The sequence below is a fragment of the Silurus meridionalis genome, chromosome 2 (genome assembly GCF_014805685.1).
Source record: "Silurus meridionalis isolate SWU-2019-XX chromosome 2, ASM1480568v1, whole genome shotgun sequence".
Taxonomy (NCBI): domain Eukaryota; kingdom Metazoa; phylum Chordata; class Actinopteri; order Siluriformes; family Siluridae; genus Silurus; species Silurus meridionalis.
Genome location: NC_060885.1, coordinates 10,879,922 through 10,896,131, shown reverse-complemented (window position 1 = coordinate 10,896,131; position 16,210 = coordinate 10,879,922). Strand labels below are relative to the sequence as shown.

The 16,210-nt window shown below is 37.2% G+C and overlaps 1 protein-coding gene across 7 annotated transcripts in view; it reads left to right on the top strand.

The window, feature by feature from the left end:
* khdrbs2 (KH domain containing, RNA binding, signal transduction associated 2) overlaps positions 1–16,210 on the top strand; it is a 114,155-nt gene that overhangs the window by 29,407 nt on the left and 68,538 nt on the right. For all 7 annotated transcript variants that reach the window (XR_006927434.1, XR_006927427.1, XR_006927428.1 and 4 more), the window contains exon 3: positions 12,539–12,655. Coding sequence is in view for 4 of the 7 variants with exons in the window: in XM_046862185.1 (XP_046718141.1) it covers positions 12,539–12,655 (117 nt within the window). In the remaining 3 variants the exon portion in view is untranslated. The remainder of the gene's footprint in view (positions 1–12,538; positions 12,656–16,210) is intronic.

Sequence of the window (16,210 nt, the reverse complement as noted above, 5' to 3'; positions counted from 1 at the left end):
GATCCAGTCATTTATTATCAGGACAGGATTGTGGTTGTTGCAGACTCTTTCCCGGGTTGCACCCAGGAAAACACATAGCATCAGTCTATTTCAGTGTCCCATGAAAATGCACAGAAACACATACTCTCTTACATCTAGGGGAGATTAACAGAAGTCTGTCCACCAAGTGGCATTTTTGGGAGGTGAGAGGAAAGTTCAAAATCGTAGAGGAAACCCATGAAGACACAGGGGGCAATATGCACATAAACTACTGTATGCACAGACTGTAAACCTGAACTTAGGATTAGGATCAATAAAAGCCTCTTGACTTGACTTGAAATGTGTAAACAGCAGTTCCACTTGGCTTCTCCATCATACAGCTTGCTAATAAAAGTAGTTTTAAATCAAGCCTACTGTATGACTTGTAAATTATAAATTGCACAGCTTTAACATGCAGCTGCTTTTACTTTTGGGTGAAACCACTATGCATTGATTATCAGTATTGTAAATGATTTAAAAAGACTTCTAAGAAATCTCATCCAGCTGCTGGTCTACAGGCAGATAAACATTTTAAAATCTGTAATTAGTGACTAATGACTAAGAAAACGTACAACATTGCCTAACACTGTACAACATCACAATGCCTCAGTGCGGTTGGTCCTCCCATACTAATTAGCTCCATTTACCTCCAACCTTAATTATCCCTAATTTTCCCTGTTGACAGAAACTTTTATGACCTTTTCTAGTTCCTCCTACTGCCACTGTAGCAAACAAATTAGGAGATGGTGGTTTGTGGCTAACACTCTCAACACAGATGTGACAGGCTGTACATAGAATTTGTTTCATAAGGCCTCACTTACATTCAGAATCAGTGATGTACAGGTTATAATGCTCAACTCAGCTACCAAGTGCTAACTGTTAACTTTAACCCTAAAACTAAACACTGGCACTTTACTGCTGTAATCTCTTAGTACTACAACTTTTTTATATGATATTGTTATTTGCACATCTCCACCTATTTCATCTATCTATTATATCATATTACATGCGTAGAGCTGGTACCTCTACCTCCTGGTTAATGCAACCATAATTTTTTCCATTTGCATTACTGGTATGCATCATACTCCGGTTTTACCTTTTCAATGTTACGTTAAATATTGGCCGATGAAGATATAAAATTAAAATATGTTTGGCTGATTTCATAGTTGCTTCCTAATTACTTTGGAGATATGTGTCGGCTAGCTTGTTTCTTTATATGTATATGCTGTAATCTCAAAAATGTGAAATGTTTTATGCGTCAGATCTTGCAGATACAGGTAATCCTTGACTTACGATGGCAATGTGTTACGATGACCCCATTGTAAATCGAGACATGGCCTAACCTATCCAGAAGTCTTAAAGATTGGTGATCAGTATGGGGTAGTATAATGTCATTTGTCAACAACTTAACAAATTACAGTCCATAATTTAGCAAAACATTTTACACTACTGTAATGTATAAACTTTACTGTATATATTAGAGGTCGACTGATATGTGTTTTTCTCTGGCCGGTGCTGATATTTAGAAATCACGGCAGCCAATGAGCGATATAATGTGCCGTTTATTTTTTCTTGGCCGCTATGTTTGGCCGATTTTCTTTTTTGTCCCCTTTATCTCAGAAATTCTAATAGGTAATGAATAAGATGTTATACAGAAAATGTCAGACGACTTCAGCTGATTTTAGGCTGATTCTGTATGTCGAATTTGGAGGCGGAGCTCATTGGCAAGAAAGAGAACTTTGATTAGCTTTGCGAATAAGCACAGGAAAAAAATGGCTGGCCAATCAATCGGTCGATCTCTAATATTTAAGTACTGTATGTGGCAGTGGGTGCGTGGACGAGTGCTGATAAAAAGGAGAGAAACAAGAGCTAAAATTGGGCTTTGAAACATCAAAAACAAAAAAGAAATATGTGTTCAAACACCAAGACGACTGAGCTCTGTCAACTGCTAGCGAGAGAAAGGCATCCCACAAGGTGGGAGCTGCATACATTCTGGCAGCATCCCAATTGATCTACTTGATATATGCTGCTAGGTTTGCCTACCGCATAAACCCTAAAATGATTTTACAATTTTGTCGTATCGATATCGTCATCGTAAGATCAAGAAAAGTCGAAACATCGTAACTCAGGAACTACCTGTATTAAATCCTGCTTACATGCTAACTTCAAGCTTGGTTAATGCACCTTTCATGTTGTGGCAAGTTTTTGATAGAAGTAAAGAGAAAAATACAGCTATATGATTCAGCTGACCAGACTGCAGTGGCTATAATGCACTCCGGATAGTGATATGAGCTTTGTTACTGCAAAAAAGGCATTGTAGGATGTTTTTTTTGCCCTGTGTGAATAAGGGTCTTTTAAGGTGACAACCTCCTGATGGGGAGAGTCTTAATGTGCTGTTTGTTTACCCAACATCTGTGCTACTGGCCTCAACGTTCCAGAGCTCAGTGTGGGTTATGAAATGGATTTTTCAACACAAAGCTACATTACCAAGAATACATCTCACTAAATATTCCCCACTAAAAACCTTATGTAATTCTCTAATGTCATTATTATCTAATAGCCTTTTTTGAAAACCAAAATACTTTCAATTTGCTTTACTGACTTGACTAAAGGCATTCCATCATAAAGAATGAATGTGTCTGTGTATGCATTTATTCTTTATAGTAAATGTTAAAGAATGAATAATATTCTCAAGGGAAAAAAGCAGCTCTGCCTACATTTCATTTTCTTTAACTTGAGTGTCATATTGTCAGGCCAAGCCACAGTGATTTTGAAACATTTCAGTTTATTCATAATGCATGAGGACATTTTCAACAGAGCTGCACTAATGAGATGAATTTGTCATCGGTGTTCACTTCTGACCGTAATTCAGGCACGCAGAAACAGCAATTCATAATCCAGTTTCGCAAGTAATCATCTTCCTCAAAGCTCTTAAGGTCCCTTTGAAGTTCACTCTGAAATATGGAGAGTGTTGTTGGAGTGCTTCATCTTTTTTGTCACTCCCTCACATGATCTCCATCCTTAGTTTCTTTCTATCCCACTCAGTATTGCTCTTTTTCTTCTTTGCCATCTTTTGCTTTGTTCCCACTCCTTTTTTTTTATTTTTCAATTGCAAGCTCTTTATGTGGATAGTCTGTTATATTAGGTAATAGCAATGTGCGAAGCTTTTATAGACTGTCATGAAACATCTCATCACTGGATATTTCTTCTTCTGCTTCTTCTTTTTTCTGCTTCTCCCATTAGCGGTCCACATAGCGGATCATCCTTCTCCATACCCCCTGTCCTGTACATCTGCCTTTTTCACCCACCTGCATGTCTTTCCTTACCACATCCATAAACCTCCTCTTTGGCCTTTCTCTTTTCCTCCCTCCCAGTGACTCCATCCTCAGCATTCGCCTACCTGATATTTGATGTGGCATATTTACTTACTGTATTTTTCGGACTATAAGCCGCTACTTTTTTCCCACGTTTTGAACCCCGCGGCTTAAACAACGAAGCGGCTAATTTATGAATTTTTCCTGGGTTTTTCCCGGTTTCACAAACTTCAAGCCAAAAAAACTGAACCCCATAACATTAGACCCATGAAATTTCCGAACGGAAACGAAAAAAACGCACCTCAACTGTGTTCTGAGCTGCACGACTTTGGGAGAAAAAACTTCCATCAGGTGATTTTTAAACGCACAACGATGCCAAAAGATAAACTCCCGAAATAAATAGTTGTGAAAGGAAGGAGGAAGACAGTGAACAATGACTTTCTTGGTCGGCTACTGTTTAGATACAAGCCGTTGTAACACGTTGAGTCTGGGTGAAGGGAGAGCTCGCTTCTGGCATGCTATTCCCAAAATACCGCTATGCTCCTAAAGGAAGCGCAACATATTTCACCCGTTACACCGTGTAACGTGTCTTTCGTTAAAGCCTGTGTAAAAATGTTCAAATTTTCGTGTTCATGGGTTCAATTTGTGCTACTCATGGGCTCATTTTGAACCTGGTCAAGAAATGCAAGTGATCTAAATTACTTCTAGGTGTGAATGAATACGTACTAGATAATGCACAGTAATGTTTAATATGTTACTGTAATTTCCACTGAAACAGGATATCCGGAGCTCCTCCCCCTTTTTAATTCACCAATATCATTTAGCTTACCCCACATCTTGAGAAGCCATTACATTCTTAACCAATTTAAAGTTGGAAATGAAGAAACGTAGTCTTTGAACAACCAAGGACACATTTACAACCCATGCATGCTGACATGAAAAAAATCTGGTAAAAAGCTAAAAAGCAGAATGATGTCAACATTGATTCATATTGTACATTTTATACACGTATGTCTTCCAAATTCTTCTATTATTTCGGAGCACATTAAATTACAGATAATGTTAAGGCCAAAATATTTATACCAAAAGACACTAAATGTAATTCTGAATTTAGGTACACTTTAATACTAACTTTCTTATAGTAACAGAGCTAACTATATGTATGTTTTTGTTGCCAGGTCTGTGATTCATGTATGCACTTTTCTCTCCTTTTTTCCTTTTCCATGTTGCTATTTCTTACTTTTTTTAGCCATGAAAATCTCTGATTTTGTTCCTCACACCGATTCTTTATCATACTTTTTTATCTATGTCCATGAAAGTCTTTTTCTATGTCTCCTTTGCCTCCCCATTTTCCCAATTTTTTTTGTTGTTCTGTCTTTGTTTTTCTCTCTCTCTGTCTATGTTTTTTTTTTTTTCCAGATTGTTAGCCTTCTTTTATATTGCAGGGATTGCCTTCTGTGCTGTATCTTGTCACTGTCTAACCTCCTGAGTGCTAATACCTGCATCCACACACTCACTCCAGCTAAGTCGTGTCTCCTCTCAGGGTTGTAACATTCTTAGTCCTCGACAAAAACTATGCTATAAGGAGTCCATCCCAGCAGTACAGCTGCTTCATCTGGCACTGCTCTCCTCTCTCTGTAGCTGGGGAACTTATCTGGTGCCATATATACGGCAGTGGGGTTTGCCCTCTAGCTCAAACAAAGGCAAAATGCCTACCAATGTTTTGGATAATACACCACTATATTTTCTGCCAAGTGTTACTGGCAAGTAGATTCTGAACTACAAATGGATTTGTTTTGTTTGGTTTGACTGGATTTCTTTTTCAAACCAGGTCAAAAAACATTGTCCAGCTCCAGGTTTCAATCCAGTCTTTCCACAGTAAACACTCTCTGTCATACAAACTGCTATCTTTCAACAGAAGATTTGCATGTAATGTTCTTTGGCATTTCACTTCCCACAACCAGAAATATGCATGCAGCACTGTGTGGTACAGCTAAAAACAATCAGAGCAAATAAAGATTCTGTACGTCAACTCTCAAATCACTGGTGTGGCAGCACATTATTTTCATGACTATATTGTCAGATAGAAACAGGATGATAGGAAATTTGGTATGAGAGGAACATAATGATATTGGAAATTTGATGACCCTGCTAACTTCTATTATTCTTGTAAGCTCTAATCGAATACACACACAAAGGGGACAAGGCAATTTTGTTGTTCTCTAGATAAGTCATTTCTGCCAATTAGTTCTTTAAAGCTTTAAACGATTTTTAGAAAATAGCCCACATATAGCAATAATTTCTCAATTTTCTGTAATATAGTAGCTGAGAATAAGAATAAAGAAAATCTCAACCCAGTTACTATTTTTCATGTTATTAATTTGTAGGATGGGTAACATGGATAATAGTAACTGGGTTAAGATTTTTTTTAAAATACTTTTTAAGCACACACAATTTAGTTAACTAGCATCTATGAATATTTTTTAGAACCTGTAACAAGTGGCTTGCGGATTGTGGAAAAGGATGTTTCAAGAATCAAATATTAAATTGATTCATGTATAAATGAACAAAAAAGAAAAAACTAGATTAAAGTGTACATAGCACATATTTGCTGTGAATGCCACTGTTCTTTTTTCTACAGTCGAACATTATTACATATTATATCATGTCAAGTATTGAACAGTGCAAATACAGATTGTGTAAAAAAAAAAAACTGTTACAAAAGGATTAGAAAAATCTCTGGTGTAATAGTGTCATACTTTTAAATGTAGGGTTTCTTTAGGCAACATTATGCCAGTTTACCTGGCCAGTTTACCTAGTCCTCTTAATCAAGATACTTCCACCTAACTAACTTCATTTGATGTTTTTGTTTTTGTGCCATTCTGTGTAAAACTTAGAGATGGTAATACATGAAAATCCTAGAAGCTCAACAGCTTCTGAACTACTTAAACCAACCCTTCTGGCATTGAACATCATGCCAAGTTACTGCTAAAAATTTACCCCATTCTGATATTTGATGTGAACAATAACTGAAGCTCCAGATCTCTATATGCATTATTCTGCTGACACATTGCTAGACAATTGCATGAATCAGTACGGGTAATGAAGTGGCCAGTGACTGTACAGAATATTTACCTCCATCTTATCCAAGTTGTTTAAGGGGGAAGTGGATAAAGGAGTTTGTTATGCCTTTGCTTATGCAGAAATGACATTTCAGCCCAAAAACATGGGTCACTTATGTAGCTATTTTGGCTGTCGAGACTGGTAATGAAGTTCACAATATTTGTGGCAGTCAGAGTAAGCTGAGGGTAATGAACTATACATTTTCTATTTAAGCTTCATCCTTGATAGCAGTCCAGCCGGGCCTCTGTGCAGCCTTGAGTGTCATACTCAATTAACTGCAAGGAAATATCCCAATTAGACAAAACACCAGCTTGTTCAGGTTTCTTAAAACTTGGTTGGCCAGGATTCTAATCTAACATAACGTTGTTTGTGAAAAGAAAAGAAAAGAAAAGAAAAGAAAAGAAAAGAAATACTAAGAGAAGATTCAGCCAAACCTAGTCCAGGTGAAGGTCCCTGTCATAGAGCCTCATATAGAGAAAGCTAATTTCTGCGGATGATAAGTTTTCACCTTTTAACAATAATAGTAAATCAGTAGTTAGCTTTTTTCTGGCTCTTCAACTGTGGTCTGATATCATCAGCACATATTAATGCTTGATTTGTGCGTAGTAATCATCTTCTTGCTATCAAGTTCATCATTTCGCTTGTGCCACGCTTATGTCAGTCTGCCCATGCCCGTCTTTCATTGTCCTGCCAACCTACCGCTGCCAGGGCGGCGTGCGTCTTTTCAAACCTCATTTAACACTGAACCATGGTCCCTAATAAAGCCCAAATTGCTCATTGCAGAGCCAGAGAGGGGGCTCCAGACATTCATTAGCTTAATGAAAACAGGCCACTCAGCTGCCACCGCCCAGTGAGCATCTTCGGCCATCTGCTTGAGGGCTTCCTGCCAGCTGTGGAGTATTTCTGTCACATCCACCAGGCAGGAGGCGATGCAGGCGTTTCCAACACTCAGAAACAAATGAGCCTGTTGATGCTCTGTGATAGGATGCAGAAGAAAATCCTTCTGCTTGCATTTAATCTGCATATCGCATGTATAGTCATGGAAGGGTAATTGCCAGGTACATAATACCTACTACATTATTTGCTTGTTAAATATTCTTTCAGTAGAGATCACCTAGAAGCTTTTTTTATTTTAAATCGAATGTCATTGTCTGGTCAAGCTACCGTAATTTCGAAGCATTTCCGCTTATTTATAAGGCATGAAAGCATTTCCAACCGAGCTGCACTAATGAGACGAATTTGTCTTTAGCATTCATTTTTTTGCTATAGTTCAGCCGTGTAGAAAATTCATAATCCAGTTTTCGTACTAATCATCTTCTTTAAAGCTCCTTAGGTTTATTCTAAATATAACGAGCGCTGTCAGTGAGCTTCGTCTTTATATCCCTCCCTAAATGACATAGGTCCCCAAAATAACGCTGCACGCGGGTTCTGGTTTGTCTACTAGATGAAATCTAATTTTTTATTCAAATTTTATTTGTCACATACACATTTATACAGTACGACATGCAGTAAAATGTTTGTTAGGACTGTCCTACTTTAAACATGAACAAAAGAAATGCAGATGCAGGTGATTTCCAGACATGTGCTGATGACTGATGCCTACATGTGCATTTTGCTTTCTCAACAGTGTGTGTCAGCTGACCTTTGAAAACATTTGAAGGGCAAGCTCTTTTCCCTTAGCACAATCTTTGATCAGCAGAGTAGAAACTGGGTAAATTAATACACATTGTGTTCTGGATAAATAGAAGAACACAAAAAATGTACACCAAAATATGCTGGTGAAAAAACTTAAGAAATTTTTATATAGAATATACAGTGAGGAAAATAAGTATTTGAACACCCTGCTATTTTGCAAGTTCTCCCACTTAGAAATGGAGGGGTCTGAAATTATCATCGTAGGTGCATGTCCACTGTGAGAGACATAATCTAAAAAAAAAAAATCCAGAAATCACAATATATGACTTTTAAACTATTTATTTGTATGATACAGCTGCAAATAAGTATTTAAACACCTGTCTATCAGCTAGAATTCTGACCCTCAAAGACCTGTTAGTCTGCCTTTAAAATGTCCACCTCCACTACATTTATTATCCTAAATTAGATGCACCTGTTTAGGCCATTAGCTGCATGAAGACACCTGTCCACCCCATACAATCAGTAAGAATCCAACTACTAACATGGCCAAGACCAAAGAGCTGTCCAAAGACACTAGAGACAAAATTGTACACCTCCACAAGGCTGGAAAGGGCTACGGGGAAATTGCCAAGCGGCTTGGTGAAAAAAGGTCCACTGTTGGAGCAATCATTAGAAAATGGAAGAACCTAAACATGACTGTCAATCTCCCTCGGTCTGGGGCTCCATGCAAGATCTCACCTTGTGGGGTCTCAATGATCCTAAGGAAGGTGAGAAATCAGCCCAGAACTACACGGGAGGAGCTGGTCAATGACCTGAAAAGAGCTGGGTTCCAAGGTTACTGTTGGTAATACACTAAGACGTCATGGTTTGAAATCATGCATGGCATGGAAAGTTCCCCTGCTTAAACCAGCACATGTCCAGGCACGTCTTAAGTTTGCCAATGACCATTTGGATGATCCAGAGGAGTCATGGGAGAAAGTCATGTGGTCAGATGAGACCAAAATAGAACTAATTCCAGTAAACGTGTTTGGAGGAAGAAGACTGATGAGTACCATCCCAAGAACACATTCCTACTGTAAAGCATGGGGGTGGTAGCATCATGCTTTGGGGGTGTTTTTCTGCACATGGGACATGGCGACTGCAATGTATTAAGGAGAGGATGACCGGGGCCATGTATTGCGAGATTTTGGGGAACAACCTCCTTCCCTCAGTTAGAGCATTGAAGATGGCCTAGCCAGTCTCCAGACCTAAACCCAATAGAGAATCTTTGGAGGTAGTTAAAACTCTGTGTTTCTTAGCGACAGGCCAGAAACCTGACTGATCTAGAGAAGATCTGAGGAGTGGGCCAAAATCCCTCCTGCAGTGTGTGCAAACCTGGTGAAAAACTACAGGAAACGTTTGACCTCTGTAATTGCAAACAAAGGCTACTGTACCACATATTAACATTGACTTTCTCAGGTGTTCAAATACTTATTTGCAGCTGTATCATACAAATAAATAGTAAAAAAATCATACATTGTGATTTCTGGATTATTTTTTTTTTAGATTATGTCTCTCACAGTGGACATGCACCTACGATGACAATTTCAGACCCCTCCATGATTTCTAAGTGGGAGAACTTGCAAAATAGCAGGGTGTTCAAATACTTATTTTCCTCACTGTATCTATAATATATCTAAAAAAGGTGAAACATAATGGCAGCTGGTTATTTAAAGCAGTGTCAAGTAATAATAATTCATTAACTAGCACATACTGTAGACTTTCAGTTAAAGCTTCATGTGCTTACTCAGAAAAATACAGTTACTGAATCCATTGGAATCTACAATGTGGTTTCTGATACACATATGAAGATTTAACCTATGTTGTGTAATTCTACATATTTAATGAATTATAATAATTTCTATACCTGTTACACTAGCTAAGTGTATAAATATAAGTATGTACTATACACCAGGCCTTTACACAGTACCCTATATCCTCTACCATCAGGTATATGAATTGTCCATTTGTAGTATGGCCTCAAATGGAACACAATATTACCTTTTATGCCCATCATGACCTTAGTCACCTTCAGACGGAGATGCAATCACGTCTGCAAGTGAATGTGTCAGCACCTGGTAGCCCTTTCCCTTTTTCACTACACAAGCAAAGCTACAGTATTACTATTGGACATTCCACACATAGATATATTTTTGTTTATTTAAATTAATTCATCCTCTTTGTACTTTACCACCTTTACCAAACTTTTACCAAATTTGCACATAGCTACATACCAATTCTTGTTTGCAAAATTATAAGGCCAATATTTTCTTTTTTTTTTTTACTACAAATACATCAGCAACCACCTGGACACAAATCCCAGGCACACAGGCTACTGATTTGTCCACCTCTAAGTGTTTCCTTAAGTGCATCTTAGAAAAATCTAAACATGTAATAAAGAAACAACAATAAATAGAAGTGGTGGAAAATAAAACAGAATCTCAATTTCCTTCCCTCTTTAGAGTGGAACCAGAATCATGTGATTACAGATCAGGCATTAGGTATGGCAAGAATAATTAAGAAAATAGCAGAGCGAAAGTCTGGTGTGTTTGCTACTTAATAATTAACAGCCCCTTCATTTTGCTTTATTTTTTGTTTTTTATCGGCCTATACTTTTAAGGCTCATGACATAGATTTGATGAAGATAAGGTTCATGATATAGATCTATTTAAGACTCATACATATTAAGAAAATTGGCTTTTTGTTACATTCTATTTAAACAATGCAAATAATTTAGCATAACACATACGTGTAATACATCCTACAATATGTCTTTTCTGTATGAATGATAGTAAGAGTTTGGTAGTGATTGGTTTATGGATGAAGTAGAAGGGAAAAGGAGTGGAAAAGAAATATGAGTAACTGGTCTTTCTGACTTTTAGCCCACTGTGAGTGTGAAATGTTAGTTGTTGCCCCGAGCCATTTCCTTGATAGCCTGTCATCTACACTGCGTGACTAGAATCCCCACTGTAGATAAATATATTGGCCTTGTTCATCAAAACTGCAAAAAATGAGCACAGATTCGAGTGCCAAGAATAACAAGCAAATCACTCTGCATCTGATTTTAGAAATTGTCACGTTATTTACCTGTTTTGTCCTTATTTCATACAAAAACAGGAAAATGATGCAACAATGTTGGCTGTGAGGAATAAACCCTCACTAACTAGTCCCTAATTTACATTCCATGTACATATGACAAACCACAATTTATCCTCATATACATCTAATTTACATATGCCATGCCTTAATTTTATGCTACTGTTGGGGTAATGAAGCAATAGAAATAAAGCATTCAACAAACTTGTGAGCAAAATAAATCTAGTGGGGGTTAAAGTTATTTTCATTTGAAATGCTCATTGAAATTCTCTAAAGTAATGCTTTTTGTATCTAATGTTGCTGAAAATAAAGATTTTTTTTTTCCTCCCTTTTTTGCTTTAATCTAACATCATTGATATTTGCATCTGTAAAGTAAACAAACTTGAAATGTTTGAAACTGTTGCAGAAACACATGAAAGTAATAAAATATAATCCCTATAGTTTTTCCTTGCCACTGTCACCACTGGCTTGCTCATTAGAGAAAAAACTTATTAAACCAACTAAAAACAACTTATATAGACTTTTATAAATAAAAAACGTATATTCATTATGTGTTTAATTCTGCTTTGGGACTGTCAATTGTTAAAAGCACTATACATATAAAATGTTATTCGAAAATTGAATTAAAATAAATCAGGCACCCAAATTTAAATAAATTAAATACTGTTTTTTTTACTTTTGCAATTAAGATTCAGACAGATAGATAGATATTGATAAGTTTTTTTAATTATTTTATTATGCAAGATGTTAAAATGATACACTGGGATTTATACAACCAGATATTAATAAGTTAAAGCATAACTTAAAGCAATAAGTTAAAGTGAGTGAGAACTATTGCTGAAATTTCCATATGTTTAATTAGACATATTTCAATAAATAAAAAGTTTATGAATTAATGTTATGCCTTCTACAAGCACTGGCCTTAGGGGCACTCCACAGATCTTTATTGGCATCTGCACATGTTCTAATTTCAAGTGAAGGCAACCAAGGTCTTTATTGACCCTGAACATTGATTATCCAGGTGAGAGATTGCACTCCCTAAAGATAGAACTTGTTACTGCAAAATACAAATTATGGCGAAGGACAAGCATTGCTGTTATTGGTGCTAAAAAACTAGTATTGATGGACACGGTAGAAACAGAGTGCATTTTTTTAAACCAATTTTTTGTTCAGTTAATATGTTTGAGGGTGTGACTGATTTTGTCTGTGATGGAAAAAACCCTATAGATGTTTTTTTAATGACTTTGAAGTAAGAGAACTGTCAGGAAGCGTGAGAGACTCACGGTATTGCTTTTTTCTCTTCTCCATTACAGTTTAATTTTGTTGGGAAACTGCTGGGGCCCCGGGGCAATTCCATGAAAAGATTACAAGAGGAAACCGGGGCGAAGATGTCCATTCTCGGCAAGGGTTCAATGAGAGATAAAGACAAGGTAGGATAACAGAATCCTGCTTTTGCTTTTGGTTTCAATCACTGAAATGCACATGACATGCAATATTCACCTTCAATTATGCCTAAACACATTAATATGTAAAGCGTTATTTTCAGGAAATGTTAAATCGCTCAATAGAAAAATGAATAGAATTAAACATATTAAAATGCATTAGTTTGATCCAATTTCAAAATATAGTCTATGTGCCATCATTCATAATGCTGCACTGAAAGGAAAAGTCTGTACACAGCAATTCTGCTTTACTAGAGCTATTTATCCTTTAGACTGTTAGTCCCCTGAAAGCTTGTTTGTGTAAGTTTAAGCACAGCCTCAGCAGTTAATGGCACTCAGAAAGACTCAGAAAATACAAAATATACACTGCATAGAAACACTTAATTTTAGAATGATCCGGAACAAATGCACTACTCTGAAATTTAGAAAGGGAAAAAATTGATACTTAAAGCTAGTAATGTTAGTACTAGCTATAATATGTGCATGTTATGTTAATAATAATAATAATAATAATAATAATAATACCTAAGTATTTAAATATTTTGTGAAATGAAACTAAAAAGAAAATTTCGCTGAGGTACCATGTCTTTCTTAGATATGCACAGTATTAATAGGCATCACAAATAGTGGTAAAACATAGTCACAGCAGTGGTGGGCCATGCATTTGGTACCCGACTTAATCCACCTGTTAATACCACCACTATCATGTCACAATTATAGAAACTATCAATACTATACAAAAACGCAATATAAGAACGTGTGGCACATGGGCGTAAATTTCATTACAACAGTAGAGGGGGACAATAAATATAAAATTTCTCATGAGCAATTTTTAAAGGGGACACAAATAATACAGTCAAATTGTACTGATAAAGACACAGTGTCCCCACAGTGAAACACTTTGCTTTTATTATTATTATTGTAGCATGGAGACTGCGTCATTATGGTTATTTTCAAAGTTTTTCTCAGGTTCAATACCAAAGCAAAACTAGGAATTAAAAAAAGGTTTAAAATTTTATTTAAAATTAATGAAGACACTTAAGAACAGAATAGATATTGATTATGCAAAAAAAATACAGTGGGGTCAGGTTGGACGTAGCACAGTGCTCATTTAGTAAATGCACAGCTAAACAATATGCTAATTGTGGCTGTTAATGTAAGTTAACATTATGCCAAGTCGTCCCAAATAAAACACTGCATGGGAAACGGCTTTGGCATGTTAGTGTCAGTGCACTATGCTACAAGCTATTGTAAACAAGCTAACGTTAACTAGATAAGTCATATTTTAATCGCTAATAGAGCAGATTCATGAAAAAGTTCATCGGTAATCAGCATTTTTGTCGCAACTAATTTATGAATGAGTCTGCATCAACTACATTAAAGAGAATCGCTTTATTTAAAGTGAATAAAATACCCTAGTTAATGGAGTTGAACATTAATTGAGCCGCAGACACACACCTGACTCGTGTGTGCAGAGTAGGTGAGATGAACTGGGAAAGCAGGCAGTGGGTCAAACCACTGTGAGGAAGGGGAGGGGGAACTCAACTGCTTCTAAATGCAATTTTTGCTTTTTTTTTTTTTCTACTTACACAATTATTTCGGTATACATACATATTTTTTCACAATAGAGAGTGCGATATTTTTTAAATATTTTTTTGGGGGGGGGACAATCCTCGGATGGGGAAGGATTTACGCCCATGGTGTGGCATTACAGAGAGAGAGGCACTACACTACAACCGCAACTGTGCCACCTACATGATCTGGAACATGACAAAAACATAAAAAATATAATAAAATACACCCTATTTACCAGAGATGCATACTCATAATTTGCACCGCTCCTCAGAGGCTGTAAGCCAGTGCCAGTACCGCTCGTATTCACTAGTCTGGAAGTGGTGAACAAACCCTTTCCCGGGCTGAGACTAGCTAGCTTCGGGGTTAGCCGATCTCTCCTCACGATGTCTAGCTTTTCTTAAAAATGGATTTCTAATTATGTCGGAGACCAAATTAATTTCTCTTCTTCCGTAGGCATAAAAAAGTCTAACTCAGATGTATTAATGTGTACAGCGCGCTACACACGTGTTTTGTCAGTCAAACTCAGCTGTAACAGTTTCCCTCTGACAAACCAATCAGAGGATGAAAAAATGCTGATGCTATTCTGGGCCAGCTAGCTGCTCTGTGAGGCGAATTTGAAATCTGATTGGTTAAAGAAACAGACCCATTGCTAATAGAGACTAAGGTAAAAAGGCCAGCACTACTGATTTTGAAGGCCCTGGGTAGATTAGATTGATGTGGCAGCACATGGAGGCTGAAATCTGATTGGACAAAAAATCTAACATCCACATACTGGAGGCAGTGCAGCAAAGAGAAACTCTACAAGATGTAAAAATAATAACTTAGGCATGTTATACAAAATAATAACTGCTAGGGTGGTGATAGTTTCGAAACCAGTATTTATAGAAATAAAATCTATAAAATGTACTACTTCAAATCATTTCGCGCTAGAAAGACTGTTACATATACAGAGTTCAGCCATGCCATTATAACTAGCTGCCTAATATTGAGTAGGCCCTCCTTGTGTCAGCAGAACAGTTCTGACCTATTCAGGCATGAACTCTAGAAGACCTCTGAAGATGTGCTGTGATATCTGGCACCAAGATATTAGCATCATATCCTTTAAGTTCTGTAAATTGTAAGGTGGCGCTTACATTGACTGGGCTTGTTTGTCCAGCACATCTCACAGATGCTCTGGGAACTTTGAGGCCAAGTCAACATTTGAAACTCTTTGTCATGTACCTTAAATCAATCCTGAACAATCCTGTTTGCAGTGTGGCAGGGCCTACTATCCTGCTAAAAGAGGCCACTGCTATTAGGGAATACCTTTCTGTGACAGGGTGCACTTTGTCTGCAACAATGTGTAGGTAGGTGGTACGTGCCAAAGTAACAGCCACATGAATGTCAGCACCCAGAGTTTCCCAGTGTGCATTGTAGAGTGCATCGCTGGCTTTACTGTCTTGCATCTTTTTGCCATTTATTACTTAGATATGCAATGCATATGCACACAGCTATCGAAATATTGTAAAAAAAAAATGTGATTAATCAGACCAGGCAACCTTATATTTCTCCATGAGTCAGTTGATAGACACTCTGACTGTTCTGAAGCTACGCAGCGATATATACAGCTGCAATGCACTGCATGTTCTGACACCTTTGTTTATAGTTAGCTTTATCCTTTCAGCAATTTGTGCTACAGTAGCTCTTTAGTGTGATTGCACCAGACAGGCTAGCCTTTGCTCTGTTCAATCTTCAATAAGCCCTGTATGCAAATGACCTTGTCACCAGTACACTCGTTGTCTTTTCTTGGACCATTTTGAAACACCCCACAAATGTTGCTATTTTGGAAATGCCCTGACTTAATCATCTAGTCCTTACGTTTCGGTCCATGCTGAAGTGGCTCAGATCCTTAATCTTGCCCATTTTTCCTGCTTTCTACACATCAACTTTGAGAATAGACTGTTCACTTGCTGCCTAATGTATCATATT